The 26,324-nt window shown below is 43.9% G+C and overlaps 1 protein-coding gene across 14 annotated transcripts in view; it reads left to right on the forward strand.

Moving 5' to 3' along the window:
• Positions 1–22,881, forward strand: part of cacna1ab (calcium channel, voltage-dependent, P/Q type, alpha 1A subunit, b) — a 122,286-nt gene extending 99,405 nt beyond the window's left edge. For 4 of the 14 annotated variants that reach the window (XM_084373863.1, XM_084373870.1, XM_084373869.1 and 1 more), the window contains exons 42-49: positions 3,828–3,949; positions 4,267–4,402; positions 5,822–5,935; positions 8,847–8,864; positions 9,448–9,483; positions 14,494–14,692; positions 16,175–16,413; positions 17,108–22,881. In XM_084373863.1, coding sequence (XP_084229989.1) covers positions 3,828–3,949; positions 4,267–4,402; positions 5,822–5,935; positions 8,847–8,864; positions 9,448–9,483; positions 14,494–14,692; positions 16,175–16,413; positions 17,108–17,836 — 1,593 coding nt within the window. In that variant the 3' untranslated portion in view covers positions 17,837–22,881. The remainder of the gene's footprint in view (positions 1–3,827; positions 3,950–4,266; positions 4,403–5,821; positions 5,936–8,846; positions 8,865–9,447; positions 9,484–14,493; positions 14,693–16,174; positions 16,414–17,107) is intronic. The other 10 variants (XM_084373872.1, XM_084373867.1, XM_084373868.1 and 7 more) reach the window with 8 other exon arrangements.
• The last annotated feature ends 3,443 nt before the right edge of the window (positions 22,882–26,324 follow it).

A 26,324-nucleotide genomic window follows, 5' to 3' on the forward strand; every position in this document is an offset into this window, starting at 1 on the left:
TTTCAAGCACCTTGTGGCTCCTTTCACCAGCCTTATGCCTTTTACCGTGCTTGCTAACGGAGGTTTCTAGCTGCTTTACTTTCTCTAGCTATTAAGCAACCTTTCCCACAACAACTGCTTTAAGTGTTCTTTGTCTTCTCACTATGGGCTGTTTGAGGAGGATTAGGCGTTGACAAAGGTTTACCAATTCACAACTATGGTTTTTGTTGTTGGTAATGTTCTGATACGTGATGATAATTATGATGATGATACCACATGGCCTTACCTTTTGTTCCCTGTCAGTACTCTTACCTTCATGTCGATGAATGCCTTTGAGATGCACTCGCGCCCGCTGTCTCTGTATTTTTCAGTCCACACTGTGGACGTCTGGAAACATCTCTCCACTCATGAAATACCTCCAGTTTGCTTTAGCAAGTCATCAGCACTTTATCCTAAATTTCAAGGTGATACAACCAAGTCCAAATGTGCTCTTTGAATGGAGCCATAAACATATTTCTTGAGATGGGATTTCCTATTTGAAGAACGAAGGAGTGCATTGGTGACTGGAGAGTATGTTAGCCTTTCTTCTTAAAACAGTATGTGTTGGTATGTTCTTGAATGCAGCCATCCCATTGGACTTAATGGACAGGTCCACACAGGCTCTCTCAACATCAGCAGTACACAAGGACTTCAAGCAGTCTGTGTGTCTGTTATCGTCGTTTGCCATGTCCACAGTATCTCACGTCATTCCTCCCCTCTTTCAGTGTGGTCTTGTGTTTTTGTAATGCCGTACCATTTTAAAGGAAGAATCCACCCTAAAACATAACAGAGAATGACAAATCAATAAACAACAAAACCTTTACGACAGAGGTTTTGTAAATCTTCTTTCAGTGGAGTCTTATAGCAGAACATTTCTTGGTTATCTAAAATATCCAGGGTAACTTTCTGGACTTCAGGAATCATACAGGGGAAATAGTTGATACAATAGACAAAAATCCAAATTTCTCCCTCAGAAGTGTCCTCAACCAATCAAAATGCAACACAAGTAATGTCAACATGTTGTGTTTTGAATATAGGATGTGGTTGGGACCATGGACGAACCCCAGTGTTCACAAATTAGAAAGCTATTTTGTATTTATATGTCCACATCGGAGATCCATAAATTCATGCCCAAACCTGAGAAAGACCCTGAAATGTACTACTCGGAACCAATCCAAACCTGTCTGAAGCTGAGAGCCCAACTCATGAATAGCCAGGAGACGCCAATCCCAGCCAGGCAACACAGACCAGATCGGCACCACTTTTACAGCTGATTGCCATTAACAAGTTAATTTGCAAGTTTTCAGAACTAAATTTTGTGTCTTACCTAAAGTTTCTTTAGTAGCCTTTCTCCCATGTGCCTGGCCATAGTGCACATACAATCCCTTCTCCTTTTCCAAGAAAGTTGGTCAAATTCATCCAGGTTTTCTCTTCTTCTTTTCTTGCTGACTGAAACATCATGGCTTATCCAGTTGTTTAAAAGTCATGACTCATAACTCGTCAGCTTTGCAGTTGTATTGGATCGAGCATCGTAAATATAACTTTGATAAATCTTTGCCCTCTTTAACTATAGTAGTATACAAGATTTCTCATTTGTTGTCATGGCTGCTAACAATAGCATTGCTAATTTGGTGTCATCTGTGCTCTCCGAGACCTATATATGTTAATAAAACATATAAACTCTCAAGGAAAGTAGAGTTGTAGTAGGCTCATGAGGAAAGGAACATTTTTAAAAGATAGCTCCTGGTCTCATGTAACAGTGTAAGTGAACCAGGAGGTGGATTTTTCTTTAACTCTTCATTCGCTGTGCTCGTCTCTCTCCTCCTCCGTTCCTCCTACTTGTGCCTCTTGACGCCACGACTGTCCTCTTCAGTGTTTGTTGAGCTGTTGTTGTGTCTCAGATATTTCTGTTGTTTGGTATTCTTTCTGCTGTCCGTCACTCTCCTGTTTCTTCACTCTGTTGTCTGTAGTCTTGCGTCATCTCCGGCCCTTTCTGATGCACTCCCTTTATCCTTCCAGGAAGAGATGAGACCTTGGCTTATCAAGCTCTCGCTGTTTGGTCAATCCACGTCGATTGTCACCAAGTTGCTCTAACCAAGACCCATTCTCTCCACTCTGTGTGTTCATGAAGCTGTCTGTTTGCCTGTCTGTCTGCTGTGGTGGTTGGTGGGATGTTGAGTGGAGGTTCCTGTGACCAGTGGCGCCGTATGTAATCAGTCAATCCTGGAACAATTCATTGATACATATGCCGCTGCTGAAACATACTCCATTAAAGCCAGTGTCTGTGTTAGGTGTTTGGTGTGTTCGCCATCTACCATGAACTTTCTCAGGATGCATCATTGGAGCTAGCAAGTATCAAACAAGACTGTCCAGAGACGAACTTGAGCCGTTCACCTCTGTGGCACAGGAGATGACGACTGGACAGGAAAAGGCTGTGCTTCAGTGTCTGATCATTTTTTAAAACATGTTCAAAGAAGGAAATAGAAAGTTTTCAGCTGACATTTTGTTACCTTTGGCAAATACATTGGAGGACCACAACTCTTGAGCAATGATAGGTGTGAATTTCTGATTGCTAGCTAAATATTTAAACAACTTGAAGGCACCAACAGAGTTCAACAGTCATGGTGAATGTCTGAGTACTCATAACAACTGCCAAATTGTTTTTGAGCTGAGATAATGTCAGCTTTTTAGCTAGCTAACCAAAGTTAGCCCAAACTTGCACACCATGAACAAATCTGATTAGCACACTGACTAACATATTCAGTGGAAGTGAGTGTCTTTTATACATGGATGGATTTGGGATAAAAAGGTGAAATGTCACTTTGAGGCACGCAACAGGAAGTTGGTGGACAAGGCAACATGACATAGACATTTCTGTCTTTGGCCTACTTAGAAACATGTACACCTCATCAAAACAATCCTGTAAAGATATCTGCACCTCCATGACAAAAGATACAGTTGTTATTACAGATTAAGGAAGCAGCTGCAAAGCCTCTGTTACCACCTTCACCAGCCTGTCCTTAAAGATCGGTTTGTAAAACTACAAATATCCTTCAAAGTTTTGACATCGTAGCCAGACGAGCTTCCTGTCCAGCAGATCAGCCTGACGTGTGCGAGGAGGTTTGGACGTGTATCTGTTTCTGAACAGGCCTCGATCCATCTGCACTCATTAAGCATTCAGCCTTTAGCTTCCAGGCTGTGGAGGGACATGACACAGGCTGTAGCAGTCATGAACCGTTGCCTTTAAGCCACTCCTGAGAGGTCTTCATTACCCAGCACACCTTGGGAGGAAGCCTGCCTGACCTCTGACCTGATGGAAGCAGATGTTCTTAGTTCAGGATCAGATGTCTACTTTTTCTACAAAATGGCATATTACTCAAAAAAAATCTTAGCAGATGAATGATGACTTTTGAGTAATGTGTCTTTTTGGATCATGTGTTTCATGAATATGGTAATCTGGTCCAAAACCTGTGATTTAAGAGCAATCTTACCTCAAATGCCTAAGGTAAAAGTTTCCCTCTGACACGGATCTGAGATCAGCTTTCCCTCCCTGAACATCAGCTCAGAGATATGAAGGAATAAGTCAAGTAATCTTAAAGCCGGCAGTGTTCATTTAAACACTTGTTCAGTGTGGTCAGCAGATCCCAGATCAGTAGTCTGGCTTTACCTTGGTTACCCACAGCCATGTGCTTGCCGATGGCGCCCCCGTGTGGGTGCATGCTGCGAGTGCATCCTGTGTTTGTGTCCTGTGTCTGCCCCCTGAGTGTGCCTGATGCCAGCCTGCAGGCCATGTCGTGTATCTCACACAGAACCGAACGCCATTACTGTTTCAGCGCATGGAGCCACCCTCTGAGGGAGGGGGCACGGACGGCCAGGGGGGCCAAGGCCTGAACGGCCTCCCCAGCACCCAGCCGGAAAACCTCAACAGCATGTGAGTGACTGGGTGCGGGTGGGAGCTTAAGTGTAGTGCACTGAAAGGCAGGATATATTAATAATTGCCCACACAAACATATTTTTTGTAGTAATTAATAAGTATATGCAGTATATATACACACTTTGTGCACCTTTTGTCAGATTTTTAGGGGCATCTTGTTTTTTTCAAGGACAGGTTTTAAGAGATCCTTCACCAGCATCAGCTGCCTGATTGGTCAAAGATGTCATATACCTTCTACTCAAACTGTGAATTTCTTCACTTGGAAGCCTCGCAGATTTGTAATCCCCTGACTTGTGTGTATGTGTGGGTGCCAGACCTCCTGAGGGTGGCATGACTCAGAGCCAGTCGTGGTTGACGGTCAACGCCCAGGAAATGTTCAAAAAGACGGGTAACTGGAGCCCCGACAGACCCTACCCCGAAGGTCTCCACGACAACCGTCACAACCCGCAGGTATGACGAACACACAGGCGCACACACAACCATGTTCTCCGCTCTCCGACCACGCCGTGGTGCAGTACTCAACAATCCTCAGGACTCCCGCTGTTGCAACGCACATACTGAAACATCCTGAAGCCGTCACACTTGCAATCTGCACCTGAACTCTCTTTATTCTCTTTATCTAAATTACTTCTTATGACTTCTTTATTCGTTGAGGGCCTAAAACTATTTTGTCAATTACATTTTTTAAATGAAATTTGGTGAGTTTCATCACTCCAGTGCCCATCCTTAAATAAAAGTCGATCTAAGAGTCGGAGCTTAAATGCAAAAGCAAAAACCTTTCGATGGAAAATAAAGTCAAGTAACTGAGCTGAAAGTAAAATCCCCTGTTTTTTTCTTTGCATTCAGGTAAGTATTTTATTTCAAATTATCTTATACGATCCATAATCTAACCTCAGAGGTGGTTGGATGGGCATTTCAGGGATAAAAGCCAGACCTTAATCCAGCTTCCTGTCTCTGGGATGAAGTGATTTGATGCAGCTGCAAAGGAACTGAAGAACTCCACCTCGACGCCCCGTTTGAGTGTCCTTGTTGTGGAAAGACTGAGAGCTGTTAGTCCCAAAACCACTTTCTTAGTTCAGAGTTGAAATCTTGCTGGATGAAGACTGTAGTGTCTCTCTGTCCTTTGAGCTCTTTTCTTTTTTATCTGTCTCTTTCTTCATCTCTCTGCTCAAAAGTTCACATCTCCCGTATTCTCTTTAGTCTCACCATCTTCCTTATTCCTTTTTATTTTTTCCTGTCCACTCTTCAACCTCCTCTTGAATCAGTTGGCTTGGTGAATAGAGTTGGTGGATGTGTTTTGCGATGTGCACCTTCTCCTCCTCCTCACGGCCTCCTTTCCTTTCACTTGTCTGTTGGGATGTCCCTACTCCCCCAGCCCCTCATCTCTCTCTTCAATCCCATGACTAACGTACTAAAATGTTTATGGATTTGTGCCGTGGACTCGTTGGAGGGAGATATTTTCCTGCCCCCAGTTTTGGATCCTGTGGGTTGGCAGGTTTTATGTCAGAGAGGTCTGAATTCTTGTCCGATGGTGCAGGGTTTGAGTACATGATTATACATTAACCCACGGTGGAGGATTTTGGCTACAGATAGGTTTATTGATCTCCACCTCATCTAAATCTCTCAGAGGCCAATTTTCTAAAACAACACAGGTTGCAACAGTCAATTTATGCGACAACAAGTTGCATTTATGAAGACAGAATTGTAGTAAAGACACACAAAAGAAGGAACTTTAAACGTTTTTTGAATTTATTCACTGTTACCTTCACCTCAGTTAGCTCCTCCCCCTCGATTAGTCAATGACCTGTCAGAGTCCCTCCCCTCCCTCAGCAGACAGTGGTCACGCCCCCCTCTCGTTGTCTTTTACAGACGGTAGAGATGAGTGAGATGGGGCGGGACGGGTACTCCGACACTGAGCCCTATCACCCAATGGATGGGCATGGGCGGACCATCTCCATGCCCCGCCTCTCGGCAGACAACCAAGTGAGCACCTTCATCCCACCATCGCCACCATCACCACCACTCTCCCATTAATATGCCTGTTAGCAGTGAGGACAGTCGAAGTGAATTAGAGGCAAAGTCTCCTCGCATCCCGAACAGAGAAGAGAGCCGAGTCTGAAATCAAACCAAAGCCAAGAAATATTTCCTTTATTCTGGAATATTTGTTTATTAATGGCTCTAGTTCTCTGCACAGGAAACATGGTTCATTTCCAACAAAATGTTTTGACAGGATGCAAAGAAGCAGTGAGACTTATCTAAATTCACCTTCGTCTGTCTCGTCCCTCCCTCCCCTTCCCACCACCATCCCTCCACCTCCTCCACCTCCTCGTCCTCCTCCCTCACTCTCATAAACCTCCACTTATCCAGCAGCCGACCCAGCGCTGCTGCTCAGCTCAGGTCGGAGGGCTGGATAAGTGTTCTAGATATGTATAGTATGTATATCTAGAGGACCTATATGTGTAGAATATGTGGTCGAACCATTTCCTGTTCCCTTTCCCATCTCCATTGAATCCTTGGTGTGTCTGTCATGTGTAAACTGTGGCCAGAGTTAACGTCTCCCTTCAGCAACAAAATGACAAAAAGAAAAGTCATGAAGTGCAAATGATCCTGCAGCATATAAATCATTCAGAACAAATACAGCCACATGATCATTTCATGGTAAAGTGATCTCAGCAGCAGCCGCCATCATTAACTCGCTCAAACGGACTCTTTTTTGACGTCTCAGGTGTTTTATGGAGGACCGAAACTGCCAAAAGCAAAAACAAATAAACAAAAAAACAAAAATAAATAAATATGCCATTAAAGTGCAGCAAAAAAAATACTAAAAATAAATGTGGGCAATATTTATAAAACATTATTTATTAAAAAAAAGAAAAACATTTATAAAATGATATATAATAGTGACATAAATTGATATTTCTGTTTTAATTGCTTTAATTGCTTGTATTTTTATTTAATTTCCCATTTAGTTTTCCATTTGTTTTAACAATTCTGTCATTTTAAAATGTACATATTTATGAAATACATTTTTTTTTAAATGGATAACTGAATAATAAAAAATGGAAATTAATCGTTAAATTAAGTTAAAGATAAAAAATACACAAGCAAATTAAAACAAAAATATCAATTCATTTGTACATTGTTTAATGTTACTTTTGGTGCATTGAAAGGCATATTCATTTATTTATTGAGTTGTTTATAAATATCTTTATTTTTCTATTTTGGCCGTTTCTTCATGGTATGTGAGATATGAACAGAGCGGGCTGACGTAGAAGCTGTTACAGAGGCTTCGATCCCAGCTGAACCTTTTTTGTAGTTGTTAACTAAAAATTATTAATTAACAAAACACCTTTTAGGATCAGGTAGGGGCAGATTTTGAGTGTAAAAATCCTGATTTTGCACTCACTGACTGTGAAATCTGGCCTTGTGAATTTCCTCAGCAGGTTTGACGGCCTTTAGCACCTAGAAGAAAGAAACTAGACGGGAACTTTATGAAGACAGTGAGGAAACAAACCATCTCGCTCTGCTTACAGATCGGCCCCTGTGTGCTCAGATATTTAATCCTTAAAACGAGAGAAGTGTAATTTATATTTCCATGCAGCACATGCAGACTTTACTGTGAAGCCTCTGGCTGCAGTTACACACACACACACACACATTCATGCATACAAGCATCTCCCATTCTCCGACACTGTCACTGCATCCAGTCATGTTGCTCTCACTTTGGTATGTTGGTAACTCCATGGAGTGTTTCTTTGTCTGAACATTTAGAGGGTGAGGTAGAGGGGTGTACACGAGGGAATGTGATGTGTGAGGAGAAGGAGTCAGTACAATATCTACTTATTCTAGTACTTTAAGTTTCTGATTCAGAAGATAAAAATGGCGACAGTTCTTACACTGTTCGTACGAGCCAGATGGAAACAGTTAAAGCTGACAGTTACTGTTTCATTTTATATCCAACGCACTTCCAGCCAAACAAAATAACACTCTCCAAAAAACTATGAAAACACTCTTTGTGTATGGGTCTCCCTTCAAACTTGTTATTTCACCCAGATGGATTTCAGGACGTAGCAGTAGATGAGTCTGAGAACCACGTGACCGTCTCAGCCTGCGCTCTGAGTGCACATCATATATTTTGTGTATTTGGCTTCACACGTATGTGCCTGGAAAGTATCAGTCTGCCTGGGCTGGGATATTGGGAGGTTTTCTGCCGGAAAAAAAATCTTGACTCTAAAAGTATCTTAAAGTATTTGTAGCTTTCAGTCACGGTTTTGTTGTTTGTTTATTTGACTACCTGGTTAGGTTGAGGAGAAGATTATGGTTTTGATTTCACACAGGACACAAACAGCGATGATCACAATCACATTTTAAATGGATGAATCATCTCAGTTACAAGTCAAAGATTCTCCACAAATCGAAATTAAAAGTGAGAAGACGCCCGATGCGAGCCGACAGTCAGTCAGTCAGTCAGTCAGTCAGGATGTAAGGCATCGCCTCCAGCTGAAATAGCAAGTTTCTGGGGACTCTCCTTCGTCTTTCCAAAAAAGAAAGTGAACAATCGCTTCTCTTTATTGCTCTATATATTTAGACAAGCTCCACCCATTCGGTACTCCCTGCTCATTAAAACAAACACCACCTGACTCAGGTTTTGGTGCGTCAACACTGTTATCATAAGTCCTGGTGTTAACATAATTAAATGCTACTTTGAAAGAATTAGACATGTTAATTCAATCATGAATAAAGATAGAGACCGCTGCGGGAGTGTAGAAAATGTCCAGCGTGCGTGCGTGTGTGTGTGTGTGTGTGTGTGTGTGTGTGCGTGTGTGTGTGTGTGTTGTGTATACAGTATATATGTGTGTTACTTACTGCTTTCTAACACTGCTCTGCCTTACAGAGAGCTCACGCTGTTTCGGTAAGTGTGTGTGTGAGTGTATGTGTATGTGTGTGTGTGTGTGTGTCTTATATATTGTCCTCTGTCCTCTCTCGCTCACTGACGCACCCACCTCGCTCTTATATGTGTGCACTGGCCTCCTTTAAATCACCTGGGTCCTCTCTCTCTCCTCTCTCTGTCCTCTCTTTATCACTTACTCTTGTACGTTTCTCTCTCTTCGTCATCCCTCCCTTCATCTTCTCCTTCACTTATATACTCGTCCTACATCTCTGTCATCCCTGCCCTTGTATTTTTTCTCTCCCCTCCCTCCCAAAAACATGTTTACGTCCTCAAACTGAGCTCATTATCCTTCCTCTCCCTCCTCATATCTCTGTTGTTCGTTTCTCATCCCTCCCTGTCTTATCTACTCGTTTTCTACCTCTACTCTCTCTCGGTCCTGGCGGCTATGCTATGTCGGGCCTATGCTGTGTGTGTGTGTGTGTGTGTGTGTGTGTGTGTGTGTGTATGTGTGTGTGTGTGTGTGTGTGTGTGTGTGTGCGTGTGTGTGTGTGTGTGCTACACTGCTCTGCTCTACGTATCATCTCTGTGTTTGCCTGCTCTGCAGCGGAGGAGACACAGGCCTCGCGGAGATAACCTCAGTGTATGTACCTCTCTCTCTCTCTCTCTCTCTCTCTCTCCCTCTTGATTCTTCTGTCTCTCTGTCAATCATGTTTCAAACTGGATCTGAACCAGAATCTAGTTTGCTGGTTTTTCTTTACCCACTCTTGAGACGCCATGTGGGTCGGTTTGAACTGCACTGGGACAGGGTCAGATGGTGATAGCGACACTACCTGTTTGGTATTCGTGACAGATTAAAGTTATGATCCTGTCTGTTTTATTTATTTAACACATCCTCTCTATCGTCATTTAATATATTTATATTCTTTTATTGCCGAGAGCAAAGTCTTAAGTCAAATTTAAGGGGGAAACCAGGTGGGTTGATGGGTTGAATTGAATTTGTATAATGCGCACACACTTTAAAAGAATTTTAATTCTTTAAAATATTCAAACATTGAAAAAAGAAAAGACAAATTAAAATTGGTTGGGATTTTGCACATGCAGCTGTAGTGACCACTGCACATTCAGTGTGTTTAAAGGCCTTTTCAAGAGGCTGTTTTTATATATTTACTGGTCTAAATGACCTTTTTGTTAAATAGTAATATCCCTTTTATTTTTTTTGCCATAAACGGGCATATTATTGCTGTTTTCAAAGCCACCAGACTCCATTGACAAAAACAGTAATCTTACCTCTCAGAACACCAGAGTTGCTGGTCTATCGCTTCGATCGGTTAGTTTGTTCGTATTATTGTGCGACTTTTGTCTGGTGACTTTGAAGAAAGCGGTTTTAAGATCGCCAATTTAGTCTTAAACAACTCTGTGAAGATCCTTTTCTATAACGCTGTCAGGCACAGAAAAACAATCACAGGATCTCAGTTTTAGTTGATGTGCTGCAAAAGTTCAGAAACTTCTCGTACCGCTGTGCCTCGTCACGATCATTTGTGGGACAAATTTCTATATTTTATGTCCTCTCTTCTTCCCTCGGATCACATTTTTGTATTATTGATTTTATAGTTTGTGTAGTCTGTTTTAAGTGCCACTCGAAACAGCTCGGATTTCAGTCGTTTCCTCAGCTTCAAAGAGTCGCCATCTGAGCCGTGTTGACGCAGTGAATCCCACCCACCTGGTACCCGGAGCTCTTTAAACCAACTGTGACCTAATTGTCACTGTTCAGATCTACTTTGATCACATCTCCCTTCTTCTACCTACCCTGTCAGCTTTTCTTTAAACCGTCCTGGTATCTCTCTGCCTCTGTCTTTTCCCTTCTTTCTCTTTCTCCACCCGTGTCTGCTCGTGTTGAGGTCGCTCTGCTCTCCATCGTTTTGTTCTCCGTGACCAGTTTCCCCTGAAGTTCTGCTTGTATGCAGCGTGCGTGTGTGTGTGTGTTCCTCTGTGTGTGTTACGTGTGCGTTTTTTTAGTCTGTTGCATCGCTGCAGACCGGGTCAACAGTGTATGACGGAAAGCATGGACTGGCCTGATGTGCAACTGTTGGCCTGTACACGCAGGGGTTGGCATCGTACCGGCATGTCATAAATCGTGCATGACGTGGCAGAGCTGAGTCTTGCCGTGGATGTGATGGAGAGGAAGTGTACGAACAAAGGAAAGCTCCATCTGTAGCCTGAAAGGTGGAGTGAACGTTGGACAAAAAGGAGAGTGGCTGTGTCATGCTCAGCACTTCTGTCTGTCGGTTGTTGGATGATGTTATTCTAACGTTTAGCCAGCCGTTCATTTGGACACACAAGTCACCAGGATCATAATGTTTCTGTGTACAGACGAGTATTTTCAGTCTTTTACGCCCCCAGATTAAAGCTGTTTGATGAGGTAATGCAAAGAGAGTAGTGTGCCCTCTAAAAACAAGAATTGTTAGTAGGGACAGACCGATTATCGGCATGGGCGACTATCAGATTCAGCATTTTTTCCAATTATCTGAATCAGTGTTTTTCAACACAAGATAAAATAGCGCAGTGGAAATATAAAGCAGCTGAACATGGAAACATTCAAGTAAAAGTACCTCAAATGTATACTTAAGTACAGTACTCGAGTATATTGTGCTTTTGTTCTAGATTTTCATTTATACTGCAAATCTGTATCAGTTCCACATATCGTATAGTTTCCTCGATAACTAATTATTGGTGACTCATGTAGTTTGAGCTGGAATTTTCTATATGGCAGGTGTTTACAGGCACAAGCCAAAATCTCAAGGCACACCTGTATTCATATCAGTCTATATAACGTGTTATCTAATCACTCTGGACATCTTTATTTTTGGCGCCCTGGATGGTTTTTAACACATTTCTTAGGGTGTAGAGTTTGCCTCTGTATTCGGAAATGAATGTGTATAAAATAGTGATAAAGTAATCCCATGCAAAACCCCACTGCACACCTGGAAATGCCTCGAGGCGCTCCATTTGGGAAACTCGGCACAGCAGACGAGTGATGATTGAAGCTAAAAGAGGCTAACGAAGCTCTCATTAGTGCCCAAATAAGGCAAACGAGAGTAGACACGAGCGCTCTGAAAATCATTTCATTGATGTTTAACTTTCTATACTTCATTAAGAACACGATCCAAGTGGTCATTGATTGATTTCACAACATTTTTGTGATGTGTCTGTAAATCTGTAGTCACAACAAGGAACAGGGAGGCGATAAAGAAAATGTGGAAAGTGACACGTCCTTTTCAAGTGTGTGTGTGTCTTCAGTGTCTGCAGATCTGTAGTCCAGTGCTGCCGGCAACCCAGTGGGCGTGCATGGCTTGTGTTAAGCTGCTCAGAGAGTGTGCGGACCGGTGTGTGTGTGTGTGTGTGTGTGTGTGTGTGTGTGTGTGTGTGTGTGTGTGTGTGTGTGTGTGTGTGTGTGTGTGTGTGTGTGTGTGTGTGTGTGTGTGTGTGTGTGTGTGTGTGTGTGTGTGTGTGTGTGTGTGTGTGTGTGTGTGTGAGTGAGTGTGTAGTGCAGCTCCTCTCAGGACAGTGAATCCGTTGTCCGGCCTGCTGCTTGCAGACTGACGTGTGCTTCGTCATCAGGGTGATGTGAAGCTTTCTGGGGGGTTCAGAGTGTCAGCAGCGTCCGATCCGGGTCAGAAGAGCCTGATAACGACCCCAGCAGGAAAATCACACAACACTGGCTCCAGAATACATCACGTAGACTTTAACTGGAGCCAGTTTCACTGTTTACCTGACTGATTATCTGTATCTTGATGCAAAAACACAGCCACGTGTTCATAGATTTTCTAAACATGCACACACACTGTACAGGACACAAAGGTAGTGTAACTTGCTCTCCACATTATTTAGTTGCTTCTACATTTGAACACTTTTACGTTGGGCTGTACCAAATAGTTTGAAGCTTCTGTATTTTATATTAACATTTAAATTCTATGCAGTTTTTTCTATTAATTCTGTTTACACCTGAGGTTTCTGCACTATTGCAGATAAAGATTAGGCTTCACTGATGTGATTAGTGCTATACTTTGTGTAGAAATGTGTAGGATTGTTTCCGACTTGTGCGATTCAAACATTTCAGATAAATCCAGAACGTTCAGTTCTGGATTTATCTGAAATGTGAAAAGTCCAAAGTCCAAAGGTCAAAAGTTATTGGAAAAAATATGTATTTATTATGTATTTATGTTGATGACACTGACCAGCTACATTTGTTAAAGAAATGTGTTAAAATTGGGTTTTATTTGAGTGATTAAATCTGATGAACTTCAATAGAAATATCATTCAGTACAGCCCTAACAGGCCAACAGTGAACACCTCCCTGCACTGATCAACAGCTTAATTCAACATGCAACACACAAACCCTTTTTAAACACAATAATTCATCCTGTAGGATTTTCCTGTTGGGTTCTTTCAGAGCATTTTGACCAGGCTCTCAGGTTATGTAATGTGAGTTTATCCACCTGGCTGCCATATTTGATTTATGTCATACTCTGTGTTGGGAAACAATAACCTATGTGAGACGTTAACGACCAAGAAAAGCATCTGTATGTTCCATAAAACTGGCATTTTTTTAACAATTCAAATTTAAATGGAAATCCACGAGTTAACATGTGGCCAGATGTTTCCCTCCTAATCAGTGAGATGTAATCATTTTACTATCACAAGCCTCTATGGTATCAATAATGCAGCAATATGTTTATTGTAAACTGCCATAATTCACATTAGGATCATCATTTGTTTTTTTAAGTAATCATTTTGAATATTTCCAAAACATTTGAGGACAAAAAGGGGAGAATTGGGACAAGATCAGGGTTTTCTCCCGGCTTTCCATCCTGAGTATGATCTAAATGAAGTACGGCTGCCGTCTGGAGACGTCCAGTAGAGGTTCCTCTGCATTGTGCATGTGAGGCATGGTTTCTATGGCCTTCCTTCATGCTTGCTCTCTGTCTCTCTGCCCCTTTTTTCTTCTCTTCCTGTCAGATCCCTGTTTATCCTCCTGTATGTTTCATTCCTCCATGTTTATGGTGAAGAAGCATGGTATTACATGTGCTTGTCAAAGGCTTAGTAGTTTGGGGGTTTCAGGGGGCTACGGGTCAAGCTATAAGAATGCAAAAGATCGTAAGCTGATATATAAGATTTAAGACGGGTCGGCAGGTGATTTTGGTGTGTCGTTTCAGATCAGATGGGTGCAGGTCGCCACACGGGACAGCACAACAGACAAACTGTTCGTACCATCATGAGGAAAATGCAACAAAACCTGAATTGTCCTCGTGTGGTCGACCACCACCCACCTAAACCGAGACAACTCGCTATTGCTGTTTGTTATTGTCATTGAATAGGCATGTAAACAAATGAATGAATGCACAATCTGACAGACATCCCACCATATGCAGGTCTGTAGCAGTGTCATGCACTCATTAAAATCAGCTTAGTGAGTGTTGAGAGTGTCGTCCTCCTCACAGCTGATGATGGACGTCACGATGCTTTAAATCTCACTTCTTCTCTCCTCTGTTTCCTTCTCTCTCCCACCACTTTGTCTCTCATCACATCCTCTCCTACCTTCTCTGCCTGTCCCCTCTCCCTTTTTACTCTGCTCTGTCCTTGGTCCTCTCAGACCATCACCGACACCAGTCCGATGCGTCGCTCCACCTCCAGCCTGGTCCACGGGCGTCCGGGCCGGGGCGTGAGGCTGGATGACTACTCCCTGGAGAGGGTGGTGTCTGAGGAGGGGAGACACGGAGGACGCAGACACAGAGAAATGAGTCACCGTACCTCACAGCGCTCCCTCACCAGATACACCGACGCAGACACGGGTGAGTCACTCAAAGTAGACATCTATATGCTTCCTATACGTCCTACCTGACATCTGTACAGCATCTAAAAGTGTATGTATCTCCAAGGTTCAATTTGCTTACTTTAAAAGTCTCTCTTCAAGAGCAGCAGCCTCCATTGGCCAACACATCCTCAGACCTTAATGACTGAATAGGTTGATCGACAGTGACTCTCAAAATGATTGTTGCAGTGTACAAGCAACAAGCGTACCGCACCATATTCGTAAACTCACAGTTAGATTAGTTTTAGGCAAATAACTACTTGGTTAGGTTTAGGAAAACATTGTGGTTTGGGGTGAGGTAACTACATTACTTCTGTAACTTCATTTTTTAACGTACCGACTCCGGATGTCGGCGGTTAACGTGGGTCTTTAGGTTTATTTGCATACAGACATGCAAGTGAAAAATGAAGCGCTCTAAAAGAAGCTCAGTGTGAGAACATTTCCTCTAGAAAGGCAATAAAGTCAAATATACGTTACAATGTGTGAAGCTACTCTTTAGTTCAGTAGTACTACTAGCACTATGCCGTACCACATTAAGAGCCAACGCCCCGCTGCCATGTCCAAGGATGGCTCGCTACCAACGATCACATCACTCCTAGCCAGAGGGAGAAAAGTTAGTAGGTAACTTTACCTCAAGCCCGAGTACGTTATGACATCAAAAGCTTCTGAGACTAAACACATGGAAAGCTCTTTTAGGGAGAAAAATGATGAAGCTAAAAGTCAAGCTAGCCAGGGCAGACAGGCTAACGTTAGCTCTGACGAGTGACTGTCGGACAGCTCTCACAAACGAAGGTTAACTTCACAAACATTTGTAACTTCTCCAGCGACGAAAACAAAGTGTGGAAACAGGTCCAGCTTTTCAAGACTAGTGTGCTCCTCACTCTTCATCCAGAACATGTCAGACTGCCTCGGTGAAGAGCAACTCTGTAGCACTTAAGAGAAAGCTGTGCATTTGTGGAACTAAGACAGCAAAGTTTGTATTCACTACATCTTATGTAAGTCAAGTCTCGGCACAAAGAGGTCCTTGAAAAAGAGCGTGGTGCGTGCAGATAGCCCACTTCATCACTAATTGCGAGTGCAAATTGCAGGCTTCAGCTGTAAAACTAATGCGACAAGGCTGGCACGGTTAAACTCTAAATCCCCTTTGTAATTGGAGAGCTCGCTAATCTGATGGAGGAGACTCTCCACTGCTTACTTACCCTTCAGTAATGATGGTGTTTGAAATTTGTTTTTTATTTCTCTACACGCTGCAGGTGTAGTGCATTTTTGCGTGGATGGTATTTCATTTATTTGTTTCATTTTCATTTAACTGACTTTTGACTCGCTCTTCCCCGATGAAAAACATTTTCCCCACTACTGTAATTTTTTGTAATCTTAATTTGTGTGTCCTCGCCTCGTTTAGCTGACAACATAAAGAACAATCTTGTATTTTCAAATGTAAACTGAGACATCTCCTTGGTAGGCCTGGGCACAGACCTCAGCACCACCACGCAGTCGGGCGACCTTCCACCTAAGGAGCGCGAGCGCGATCGCGGCCGCACCAAGGACCGTCGTCACCACCACCACCACCATCACCATCACAGCTCCATGGACAAGGAGCGCTACGGCCCCGAACGCCATGACTACCCCCACAGGCATCCCCAGGACCGCCACTGGTCCCGCTCACCCAGCGAGGGGCCTGATGGACGAGGACACAGACAGGTGGGCTCCACAGACACCGAGATTAATGCCAAGGGGTATAAAGTATAAGGGTCTGTCCAACACTGTCTTTTCTGTTCATTCTTGTGTTAATTTCCATATATGAAGAATAGCTTAAATAAAGCTTTCCACTCAGTGCAGGTGGGATAAAAGCCCTTGTAGCCTTAAGGATGTTCTGTACTGTCACTGTGGACGCTTCAGTGCTCATGCTGGTACTTTACATCGTACCTGTGAGCTGTGTTTCTATTGCACTAGATGTAGATTTTGATTTTAAAAGAGACACTATTCTGTGTGAAGTGATCCTTTTCACCCACCACAACTACTGTTCTCTTACCCAGTGAGAGTTCACACAAAGTCATACACCTACTTATGGATTTCAATCTCTTCTTTTTTGTGTTATGCTTTTTTCTTTATCACTGTTTCTCTCTCTCTCTGTCCATTTTTCTTCAATGTGACGTGTGGCTTCTTGATGTCAATTTTTTGCCTCATCACTATGTTTTTGAATGATTTTCAATGGTGTTTATCTCTTCTCTATCTATCTATCTATCTATCTATCGTTCTATCGTTCTATCGTTCTCTCGTTCTATCTATCGTTCTGTCTATCGTTCTATCTATCTGCCACCACTCTGCTCTATTCTGGTCTCTGTTGTTGCTGTTGTGGTGCGTTTTGATTTTCCTTGTTTACATTTTGCTGTAGGGCAGTAGTTCGGTGAGCGGCAGCCCGGTCCCCTCCACCTCGGGGACCAGCACTCCGAGGAGAGGCCGTCGCCAGCTGCCCCAGACCCCTGCTGTACCCCGTCCACATGTCACCTACTCCCCCGCTGTCCGAAAGCCGAGCTACGGTCCCCCGGGTCCGGGCCGACTGCGCTCGCCCTCCCCCCGGCAATTCTCCCCACCAGACCACGACAGGGGCTACCACCACCGGCCCCCGTCACGCCACGCTTCTCCACACCACGGGGGCTCCGGGTCCCGGCACGGTTCTCCGCGCTCCCCTCGGCACCAGTCCCCGCGCTCACCCCTCCACGGCTCACCTAGGTCCCCTCATCGAGGCCGCTGGAGCGGACCCCCGCCTGGGGACAGCCTGGAGGGCGACGGGCCCTTCTACGAGCGCGACTACGAGTACGAGCGCCATCATGAGCCCCCTGCCTACGAGCAAAGCCTCTCTCATGGCAACCCACACCCACATGGGGGAAATCCTCACCCACACCCGCGCTCACCAAGGACTGCCCGTCACGGGCCCCCTCCGCCCCCTCACCCTCATCCACGTAGGGTGCCCAATGGCTACCGCTCATCCTCACCTTCTCCACATCGGAGGGGGCCACCTGGGGCGCCACCCCATCCACACCACCGCCCCCCACATGCCAGAGGGCCCCGCAAGGGCCTGCATGAACCTTATAGTGAGACGGATGAGGATGACTGGTGCTAGCAACCACAGGGAGCGAGGGATAAGGGCAGGAGAGGAGAAGAAGAATAGCAGCCTCCGGTGCTCTGGCTTTGGATATGTAGACTTTTAATAAAGCGGGTTGGTGAAAATGTTGGGGGGGGTTGAACGCCCTCCAAACCCTCTACCTTCAGCCCTCGGACTCTAAATGAGAGGAAAGGGTGGTGGGGAGGGGGGTGAAGGTGCTGCAAATAGCCTTTTACAAATTTTGTGTAAGACTCAAAGAGCAGCAAACGGATAAACTGAAAAAGAGACTGCCAAGACACCCGGGGCACAGTGCACCTCCGCCTCTCTCAGTCTCAGAACTAAAGAAATCCCTGCTTGACCAGCAAGGCCAGGCTGCAGGAGGAAGAGCGAGGCGTGGGGACGGAAAAAGCGAGGGAGGAGCATGTAAAAATGGCCGGGGGTTGATCGCCGTTCACGAGGCCTAACAGCACTTCTCCCAGACTGTCGCGTGATCGGTTAGTCTCGCCAGATGTGTGCTATCTGTTGCTGGCCAAGTCTGCAAATGTAAAAGCCTGAAAATGAGCTGGAACACAGAGTCCACCGCTTTGATTCTGCTCCTTGAACTAATATGTTTAAAGAAGAATAAAATTATCAAAAAGCCAGGACCCCCTAACCCTTACATGCCAAGCTATGCCTCCAGAAAAATCAAACTTGAACAATGAAGAACAAAAATGAAACTTTACATGACAAACAATGAAAAGAAAAAAAGGGAGAACAACCACTTTATCTTTAACCTTTTTCCTTTCCAAGGGACAGAACCAGGAAGCTCCGCCTATACTGCAAAAACCAGCCAATCACAGTGCTGGCTGATATTTGATGAGTTTTATCATCTCTGTTTACTGTTAAAGACTCACTTAATGCTGACGGAACTGGTGTGACATCACTTCCTGTCCGGCGTTGGTGGTGGTGGTGGTGGTAGTGGTGGTAGAGGAAGGGGGCGGGGCACGGTGTGGGCTCACTTCCTGTTCGAGTGCGCTATTGCGGGGGCAGTGAGCTCAGGTAACTTGAGAGGGGAGTCGGACACTTCGTCAAGCCCCTTCCTCCTCAGTTACTTCGACCCGGCGCAAGGGCGAGGGATGACCTGACAGGAAATGACATCACACAGTCGAATGGGGCGGAGGAGAGGAAAGGAGGGATGGGGAAAAAGACTAATTTCTTCAGTATTTCTTCTATCGATTACTTCTCCTTCTTGTTCTTCTTCGGACATTGGAGCTTGGTTCTTCTGTTGCATTCGCTCAGCCTCCTTTGATCTTTTTCGGAGTCCAAAATTTGATGGAAACCTGCATGATTGATTAAAAATACATACTAGAGAGGAAATCTAACTGGTGTGGGTGGGACCTGGGGGCTTTATAGGAAACTTTGCATTTAGGTTTTCAAACAGAGAAGTTCTCTTCTTTCAGACTCTCTCTCTCTCTTAACATCTCAAATTGTAAGTTTTACTTTTTACCCGAAACAGGTTTTTGACGGTCGGCCGTTTTGTTTCGTCTCAGTTTTTCTGCCGACGCTGTTCAAAAGCTACGTTTCTACGACCTATTAAAAAGACAGGAAACACGGCAGGATCACATTCTCGTTTCCTGTCGTGCTCGAGAAACAAGAGGGAGAACGAGCGGAGAGAAGCGGACTTCTACCACACTTGATTTATTATTGTTAATGATGATAGTCTTATGAATAATGATATCAATGTCAATGCAAAATGACGATGACAATGATGATGATGATGATACTGATGATTGATTGGTTGATTGATTGATTGTTTGATTGATAGAACTTGTTGCTGTAGATTTGTTGTCATGTTATTTGGAGTTTAAGTATGCTATGTCCATCTTGTTTACATCCGTTATGTTTTTTATCCCCCCCGTTCAATGACGTTTACCGGGTTCCTGATGCCTTCCTGCAACTTTTCGGGGCAATGACGGCTTGGGAACATTCACTTAGCAGCGTTGCGTGTTGTAACGCAACTCTTAAGATACACTCTCTCTTCTGAATGGTGGAGGTAGAGGTCAGGGGAGCTTCAGTACCTGACTTTTCAACGATTCGTGGGGTCAGCACTCTTGTCGAGCCAACCCAAAGATCAAGACTTCACGCTCAGATGCAGGGGTAGATCATATCATGTCTGCCTTTTACACTGCAGAGGTTTCAGACAACCCTGTTTTACTGACGTTAAACTTCTACCACGATTGAATTTCTTCCACCTGCAGCCAAAAAAACTACTAATTTTAATCTTTTCCCTCTGTCGGGCTCTGTAGTTTTGTAGTGAGATCGGTTGCCGGCAGTTACAGCACAGTATTGGTGGTACAGTGTTGGTGTCAGTATTAGGTGGTGTTGTTCTCTTTTTTTGCCACCAGGGGGCAGTTATCAGCACACATCCTCCCCGCCTTCCCCCCTCTAAAGGACAGCCTCCGGGCCACATCCTGGTTTCTAGACCCCGGAGTGAAACCTCCTGTATCTTTGTAAGATAAATAGATGGGAGTCCAGTCCTAGTCAGGAAACGTGGATGTAGCCCAGGAGACGCCATATCTGTCCGTTTGTCGGTTCGTAAGTCCTTCTGTCTGCCTGTCTGTGCCAATGCTGACCTCCCCTCCAGCCCCTACTCTCAGGTCTGGATAACCAGAGAACAGTCACCAAAATCACCAATCACATGAGGTTGTAGCAAAGCTGAAAACCTCCTCTGCCAAAACCTACTTCAGTATCCACCAACCTCTCTATCCTCATCTACCTTTTCCTTTTTTTCTGTCCATTTGCTTCGACATCTGTTCTTTCAGCTTGCCAGAGAAGCGACACTGAAGACACTAAAAGGCATCACAGGACAGAAAACACTTAGGAATAATAATTTCATCCTTATTGTTATATGAGGGACAACAATTATTGAATATTCAATAACTCTAGGACAAGATGATAAAGTATAGATAACTATAGATGATAAACTAAATCTAGACATAATGCAGTAGATGTAGTTATAGATAACAGAGTATAATTAGAGTTTCAGATATTTATTTATTTTGCATACCGTTCATGCTCATGACACGGTCGACGATCTAGCTACTCTTGAAAACTCGCGCTGTTTTTCGTCGCAGTCGCTGAAGCCAGAAAACAAACCCCAGTCCACGTGTTTTTGACTCTATGCAGACCTCATGAGCATCCTCGTCGTATTATTTCGGAAACTGCAACGCTGTGGTACTGTAACAACAGATTAATGAAACAAACAAAAAAAACGGATCTGGGGAAAAATGTGAAGATCGACACCACGTTTGCACACGTCACTTGACATCACACCCGCAGTGAAGCCCCCTTTCGTTCATGTTACCTCTGTCGCTGTCTTTTTTCCCTCCCTCCTCCAGATGATTCCCCCTCTCCATCCTTCTCTCCTCTCCCGAAATGTGTTGCCTCCAGGCCTCGCATAGTTGAGCATAGCGTAGTGAAGAAGGGGATAGGGGGGTTTTGTTTTGTGTTGATTGTCTATTTGTTTGGCGGGAGTCGAGGGGCGCAAACCCGAAACCCCTACTGCCCTCACCTCCCATCAAGAGAGGTTACGGCATGTGGGGATACTTCCCAAATACCCCCTACAGAGCCACAGTGCCTTCTGTATCAGAGTCACATCCGTCACCTCCCCCAAGATCTCCTCGCCCCCGGCCGCTCCCGTCCGTCACCCCCCTTACCCTCTGTAGTAGTTGAGATCAACCACACTACGCCTTAAAAGTCGAGTCCCACCGGCTCCCATGCTAGCATAGAAACAGGGAGAGCGGTGATTTTGAGACTGGGCCACGTTGAGGAAACAGCCAAGAGGCTAGACCTTGAAGCAGGAATCAATATCACATCCGGTATGGGCTTTAAACTTCCCATCCAAACATACACAATCTTTTGTAAAAGTTGCCAAAAAAATCAAAAGAGATCCACGCAGTTTGAATCTTTAAAACTCGAAACCCACGAAGCTCTGATTCAAACATTCATCGTTGATATACCGGATGCTGCTAGCAAGCTAGCTCCTCTTGGTGTCACCTCCCTATGTAGGAATAGGTGTGGCATTTTGTGTCCATCGCGGATACGTCGTGGGTCCAGTTTCAGGCGGTGTAGTGAGAGGTTTACAGAGGTGCAAAGCAGTTTGCTTACTTCTCAGGTCCCTCTAGAGTTAGGTAGCTAGATAGTTAGACCACGTAGGGAAGCTAAATAAAAAAACAAGCAGGCCTCAGATTGAGTTATTGTATGGTTTTACCTGGCATGGCGTCAGACGTTGTAATGTTAACAACCCCCCCACCCCCAACCTCCCCCCCCTTCTTCCTTCACTAACCCACATTACACACCTCACCTCCCCATCAGCAGCCTGCCGACGCACCAACACTCGACGCCAAGCGTGTTGACAGACAGGCAGGAAAAAACCCACCTCCATTTTGGCTCTCCACGACACCACTCGCTTGTCCAGAATTGTAACAGCGGATCCAAAATGGCCGACACACAACACTGCCCTTGTGTGAAAGCATGTTGTGTGTGTGCTTTTTCCGAGAAAACAAAATCCCATTCTTTCGGAAGAAAAGTGAACATCCGATCTTTCTTTCTTTCTTTCTTTCTTGTTGTTTCACTGACTTTCCTGAATGGAGTTGGGGGGGATTACAAGGTTTTTGCTCAGTCATGCTTTCTCTCCACCTCCGCTTTCCACGTCTTCACCTCCGGCTTCTGTCTCCCATCAAGTCTTAAAACCTTCCGACTAATCATTCTCTTTATGTTCTTCTTCGTTATCGGACGAAGGAAAAAACTAACAAAACGCACCAACCCATCCACTCAGTCGGCTGTGAAATTGTGTCAGTGGGTCAGTCGTGAGGCAACGTGTCGACAAAAACACGAATAAGGGCTCTCTTTAAAAAAAAAAAAAAAAGCTATACAGTGGGTTTTAATGTACAGTAGTGCTGCCAAAAGTCGTGCTTATGTAGCTGAAGCCACGCCGTGGTCTCCCCTTTGTACAGCACTAGATGTGTGCATGCGTGTGTGTGTAGGGGGGTCAAGAGCGAAGCGGGGAGGGAGGGGCGGGAGGGTCAAAAAGGCAATGAGAGAGATTTTAATGATGTAGGGGTGTTCGGGGTGGAGTCATAGGGAGGTGGGAGGTGGGGGGAGGGGCAGCAGCAGCAGCAGAGGTCGTAGTGATGTTAACACACAATTTCACAATGGCACTGGACCACTTTTCGGGCTCATCCTCACGCTCAGAAGCCATTTTTTGTCACCGTCAAACCCGCTTGGTCACACTTTGAGAGGGGCGGGGCTACTGCTGCGACAGGGAGACATTTACTGTGTGTGTGTGTGTGTTGGTGTCTGAGTGTGTATGTGTGACATGTGTGAGTGCGCGGTGTGTTTAGGGCTGAAACAGATTATTTTCATTATTGATTAATTCATCAAGAAATCAGAAAATTGTAAGAAAAATGCAAATTTATTATGTTTTTTAAATATAGTTATCTGTTTTAAGACAATTGGTTCATTTTAGTTGTTGACCTGAACCTTGAATATTTACATAGATGGTTTCAAAATACCAATAAGATACGATACATAAAAGGAATTTTTGCATCCAAGATGGTCAGTGTAGTATTTCTTGAAATGTAATTATATAAAATAAAAAGTAAACTAGAAAGAAATGAATGAGATAATGAAGGTGCAACACTTAAATAAAAGTATATATGACAAATTACAACGAATGAAAATGATGCACAGGTGGTGTGTTTATGTTGCTATATTAGTATGCAACAACAATTAACTTCACCAGTCCTGATATTTAATTTACAAGGATATCAAACATAGCAAATTATAGTAATTAAAGCTCTTGGAGGAGTTTGTTAAAGCACAGCATGTGTAAATGTTGGTTTTAGGCCACAAGAGACGTTTTTGTAGGCAAAAATACGTACATTTCCACCACCTTTGAATTTCCTGCAAGGCTTTTTGAGTCATTGAGCGTGTTGAAGCCTCAAATCAGCAGTTTATTTGCCAGATAACTAATAATTATAAAAAGTCCCTCCATTTCAAGCGGGCCTTCACAAGGTTTGTGCTCAGGGCTCTAATTATAGTAAATAATCCTCCTGGAATCAGAGAAAGTTGTAAGTTAATAGATTACTCAAACAATTAATCGATTATCAATGTCGTTATTGTTTTATCATCCCTCGGTTGATAATTAATCAATTAATCGACTAATCGTTTCAGCATTAACTGTGAGTGTGTGCATGTAAGAGGAAGACATGGAAGTGAGTGAACTAGCAAGTATTTATTATTGTGTGTGTGTGTGTGTTAGTGTGTGTGTGCGTGCACGTGTCCTGCCGCCATCAGCTACAGTAGGTAACCCCTCAGTGCCTTACACTGTACAGGACACGATGATTTCTCCCACTGAGACAATCACAGCGCACACACGTGAGATTTTAACGTCCTCATCGCCATCCGCCATCTTCATCCCCCTCCCTGCCTCCCTCCCTCACCCTCTCCTCACCTTCCTCTGGGACCATTAAGTCAAGCCTGGGCTGATGAGGGTGGCGGGTGAAGGAGGGGTGAGGAGGGTTTCAGTAGATAATCATGTCATTTCTCTCACCCATTCTCTCCCATGCTGTCTACTGTATGTTTTGGGCTCTGTAATTCTTGTGTATATAATCCATAAACTTTCTGGAAAAACTCATCGTGTTTGTTTCTCTCGCTGTGCTTCACTCTTCACATTTCTCTCTCGCCCTCACTCCTCGTGTAGTACCACTCATAAAACACAAGGTGGTGGGGTTGAGCTTTCACCATCATCACTCATTATGAAAGGTGTGCAGTCCAGTGTGTCTGTGTGTGTGTCTGTGCAGGTTGAATGAGTTCATGCTTGCTGTGGGAGTGTTTGGTCTGTCTGAAGTGTTGTGTAGGTCTTCAGCTCCTCGTGGGGTCCAGCAGGTATTAGGGGTGAATTTCTTGACAATTCATGCACATTAATCTGTAATTCATTCATTTGAATTAATTATTTGAAATCGAAAATGACTAAATTTGTTATGAACACACCAAAACACAGATAAAAAATGGTATATTTCATTGTTAAAGCTGCGCTAATCAACTTCTAAGGGCAAGAAATGAACAAAACCCTGACTTGTTCTGGTATTAAGAAGTGCTAATGGCTAATGTGTTAGCTATCACTTAGCTACTGACAAATCCAACAGACACAGAGAAGCATAGCATTAACTGGGAGTCGTATCTGTGTCCACATGATGAATTAAGTCCAATTTTAAGCTCTGTTTTGGTCTCCACCACCCAGAGAGTCAAAAAAGAAGACATAGCATCAAAAATGTTTTAAGATTTTAGTATTAATGCACTTAATATGATATCTTGTTGAATAGCTGCAGTTGTTTTTGCTGCTAGCCTGATGCTAACACTCAGGGTTGTTACTGTGAAGGCAGGACTTACGAGTGCGAGGAGTGAATTATTCATTCCTGTGCGAGTTATCCAAACTTTCATCTCTGATACACGCTGGGCTCGGTACTTCAGAGTAGAAATGATTCCTCAGAGACACGAGTGAAGTGTCTCCTGCTGTCGTCATAGCAACCCTCAAGGTCCCTCATGTTTCCATCTATCTGGATGTATCCCTCTCTCTCTCTCTCCATCACCATCAACCCAGTGAACCGAGTTGCTTCAAGAAGATCTGTCCTCGCGTCTTGACGACAGGAGGACGATCTCACCATCCCCCAAAAAACATCTTGAGGTGCCACAAGATCTGGGAATTGGCAGGATCACTTTTTTTTTTTTTTTTTTAACCCTTTGTAGCACAGATTTGATTTGATTGTTATATCTTAACAAGACTTAACATCCTTGAACCAAACAGGGGGAAAGTGACACATCCACAGTTCATCATAACAGAAATGGACACATTTTTACGTTATGTGGCTTTCTGTGCTCGATTGGTTTTTAGGTTTGCACCGACCAAAATGAACTGTTGACTCCTTTATTTGACAAAATTCAGGTAACCGATCATTTGATAGATGTAAGATTGAGGTGTCAAAAGATATTTGATTCCAATCCTGTAAACTTTAGCCAAAGATTAGGGACATTTCAGTCTCTTCTTCTTTGGTATTCACAGTGGTTTTCGACTTAAAACCGTGTATTTTTAAGCTTTATTTACTTTTATATTTCCTTATATTTGGTACTTTAGCTGTATGATGCTGCAACACTGGGAGAAATAGTCAAACCAGGTCAAGCTAAAGGAGTATAAGTATGTATAAGGAACAAAACCCTTCCCCTAAAGATTAATACTACCATCTGATGTTAAAAACTAGCTACAAAGGGTTAAATATCATTACAAAAGATCCGATCAGCAGAGGTGTAGAAGTGTTGTCAGTGTGGCGATGCACCGGGGGGGAAACTCTGAAGCAACTACCCAACCATCCATCTCATCACCACGCAAACCATCAGACACTCAGACCCAGTAGAAACCGAACCAGTGCCACAGTAGAAAACCATACAGGATTCACTCAGCAAGTTGGGG

This window comes from Pagrus pagrus (assembly GCF_965226575.1).
Source record: "Pagrus pagrus genome assembly, chromosome: 2".
NCBI classification, from domain to species: Eukaryota; Metazoa; Chordata; class Actinopteri; order Spariformes; family Sparidae; genus Pagrus; species Pagrus pagrus.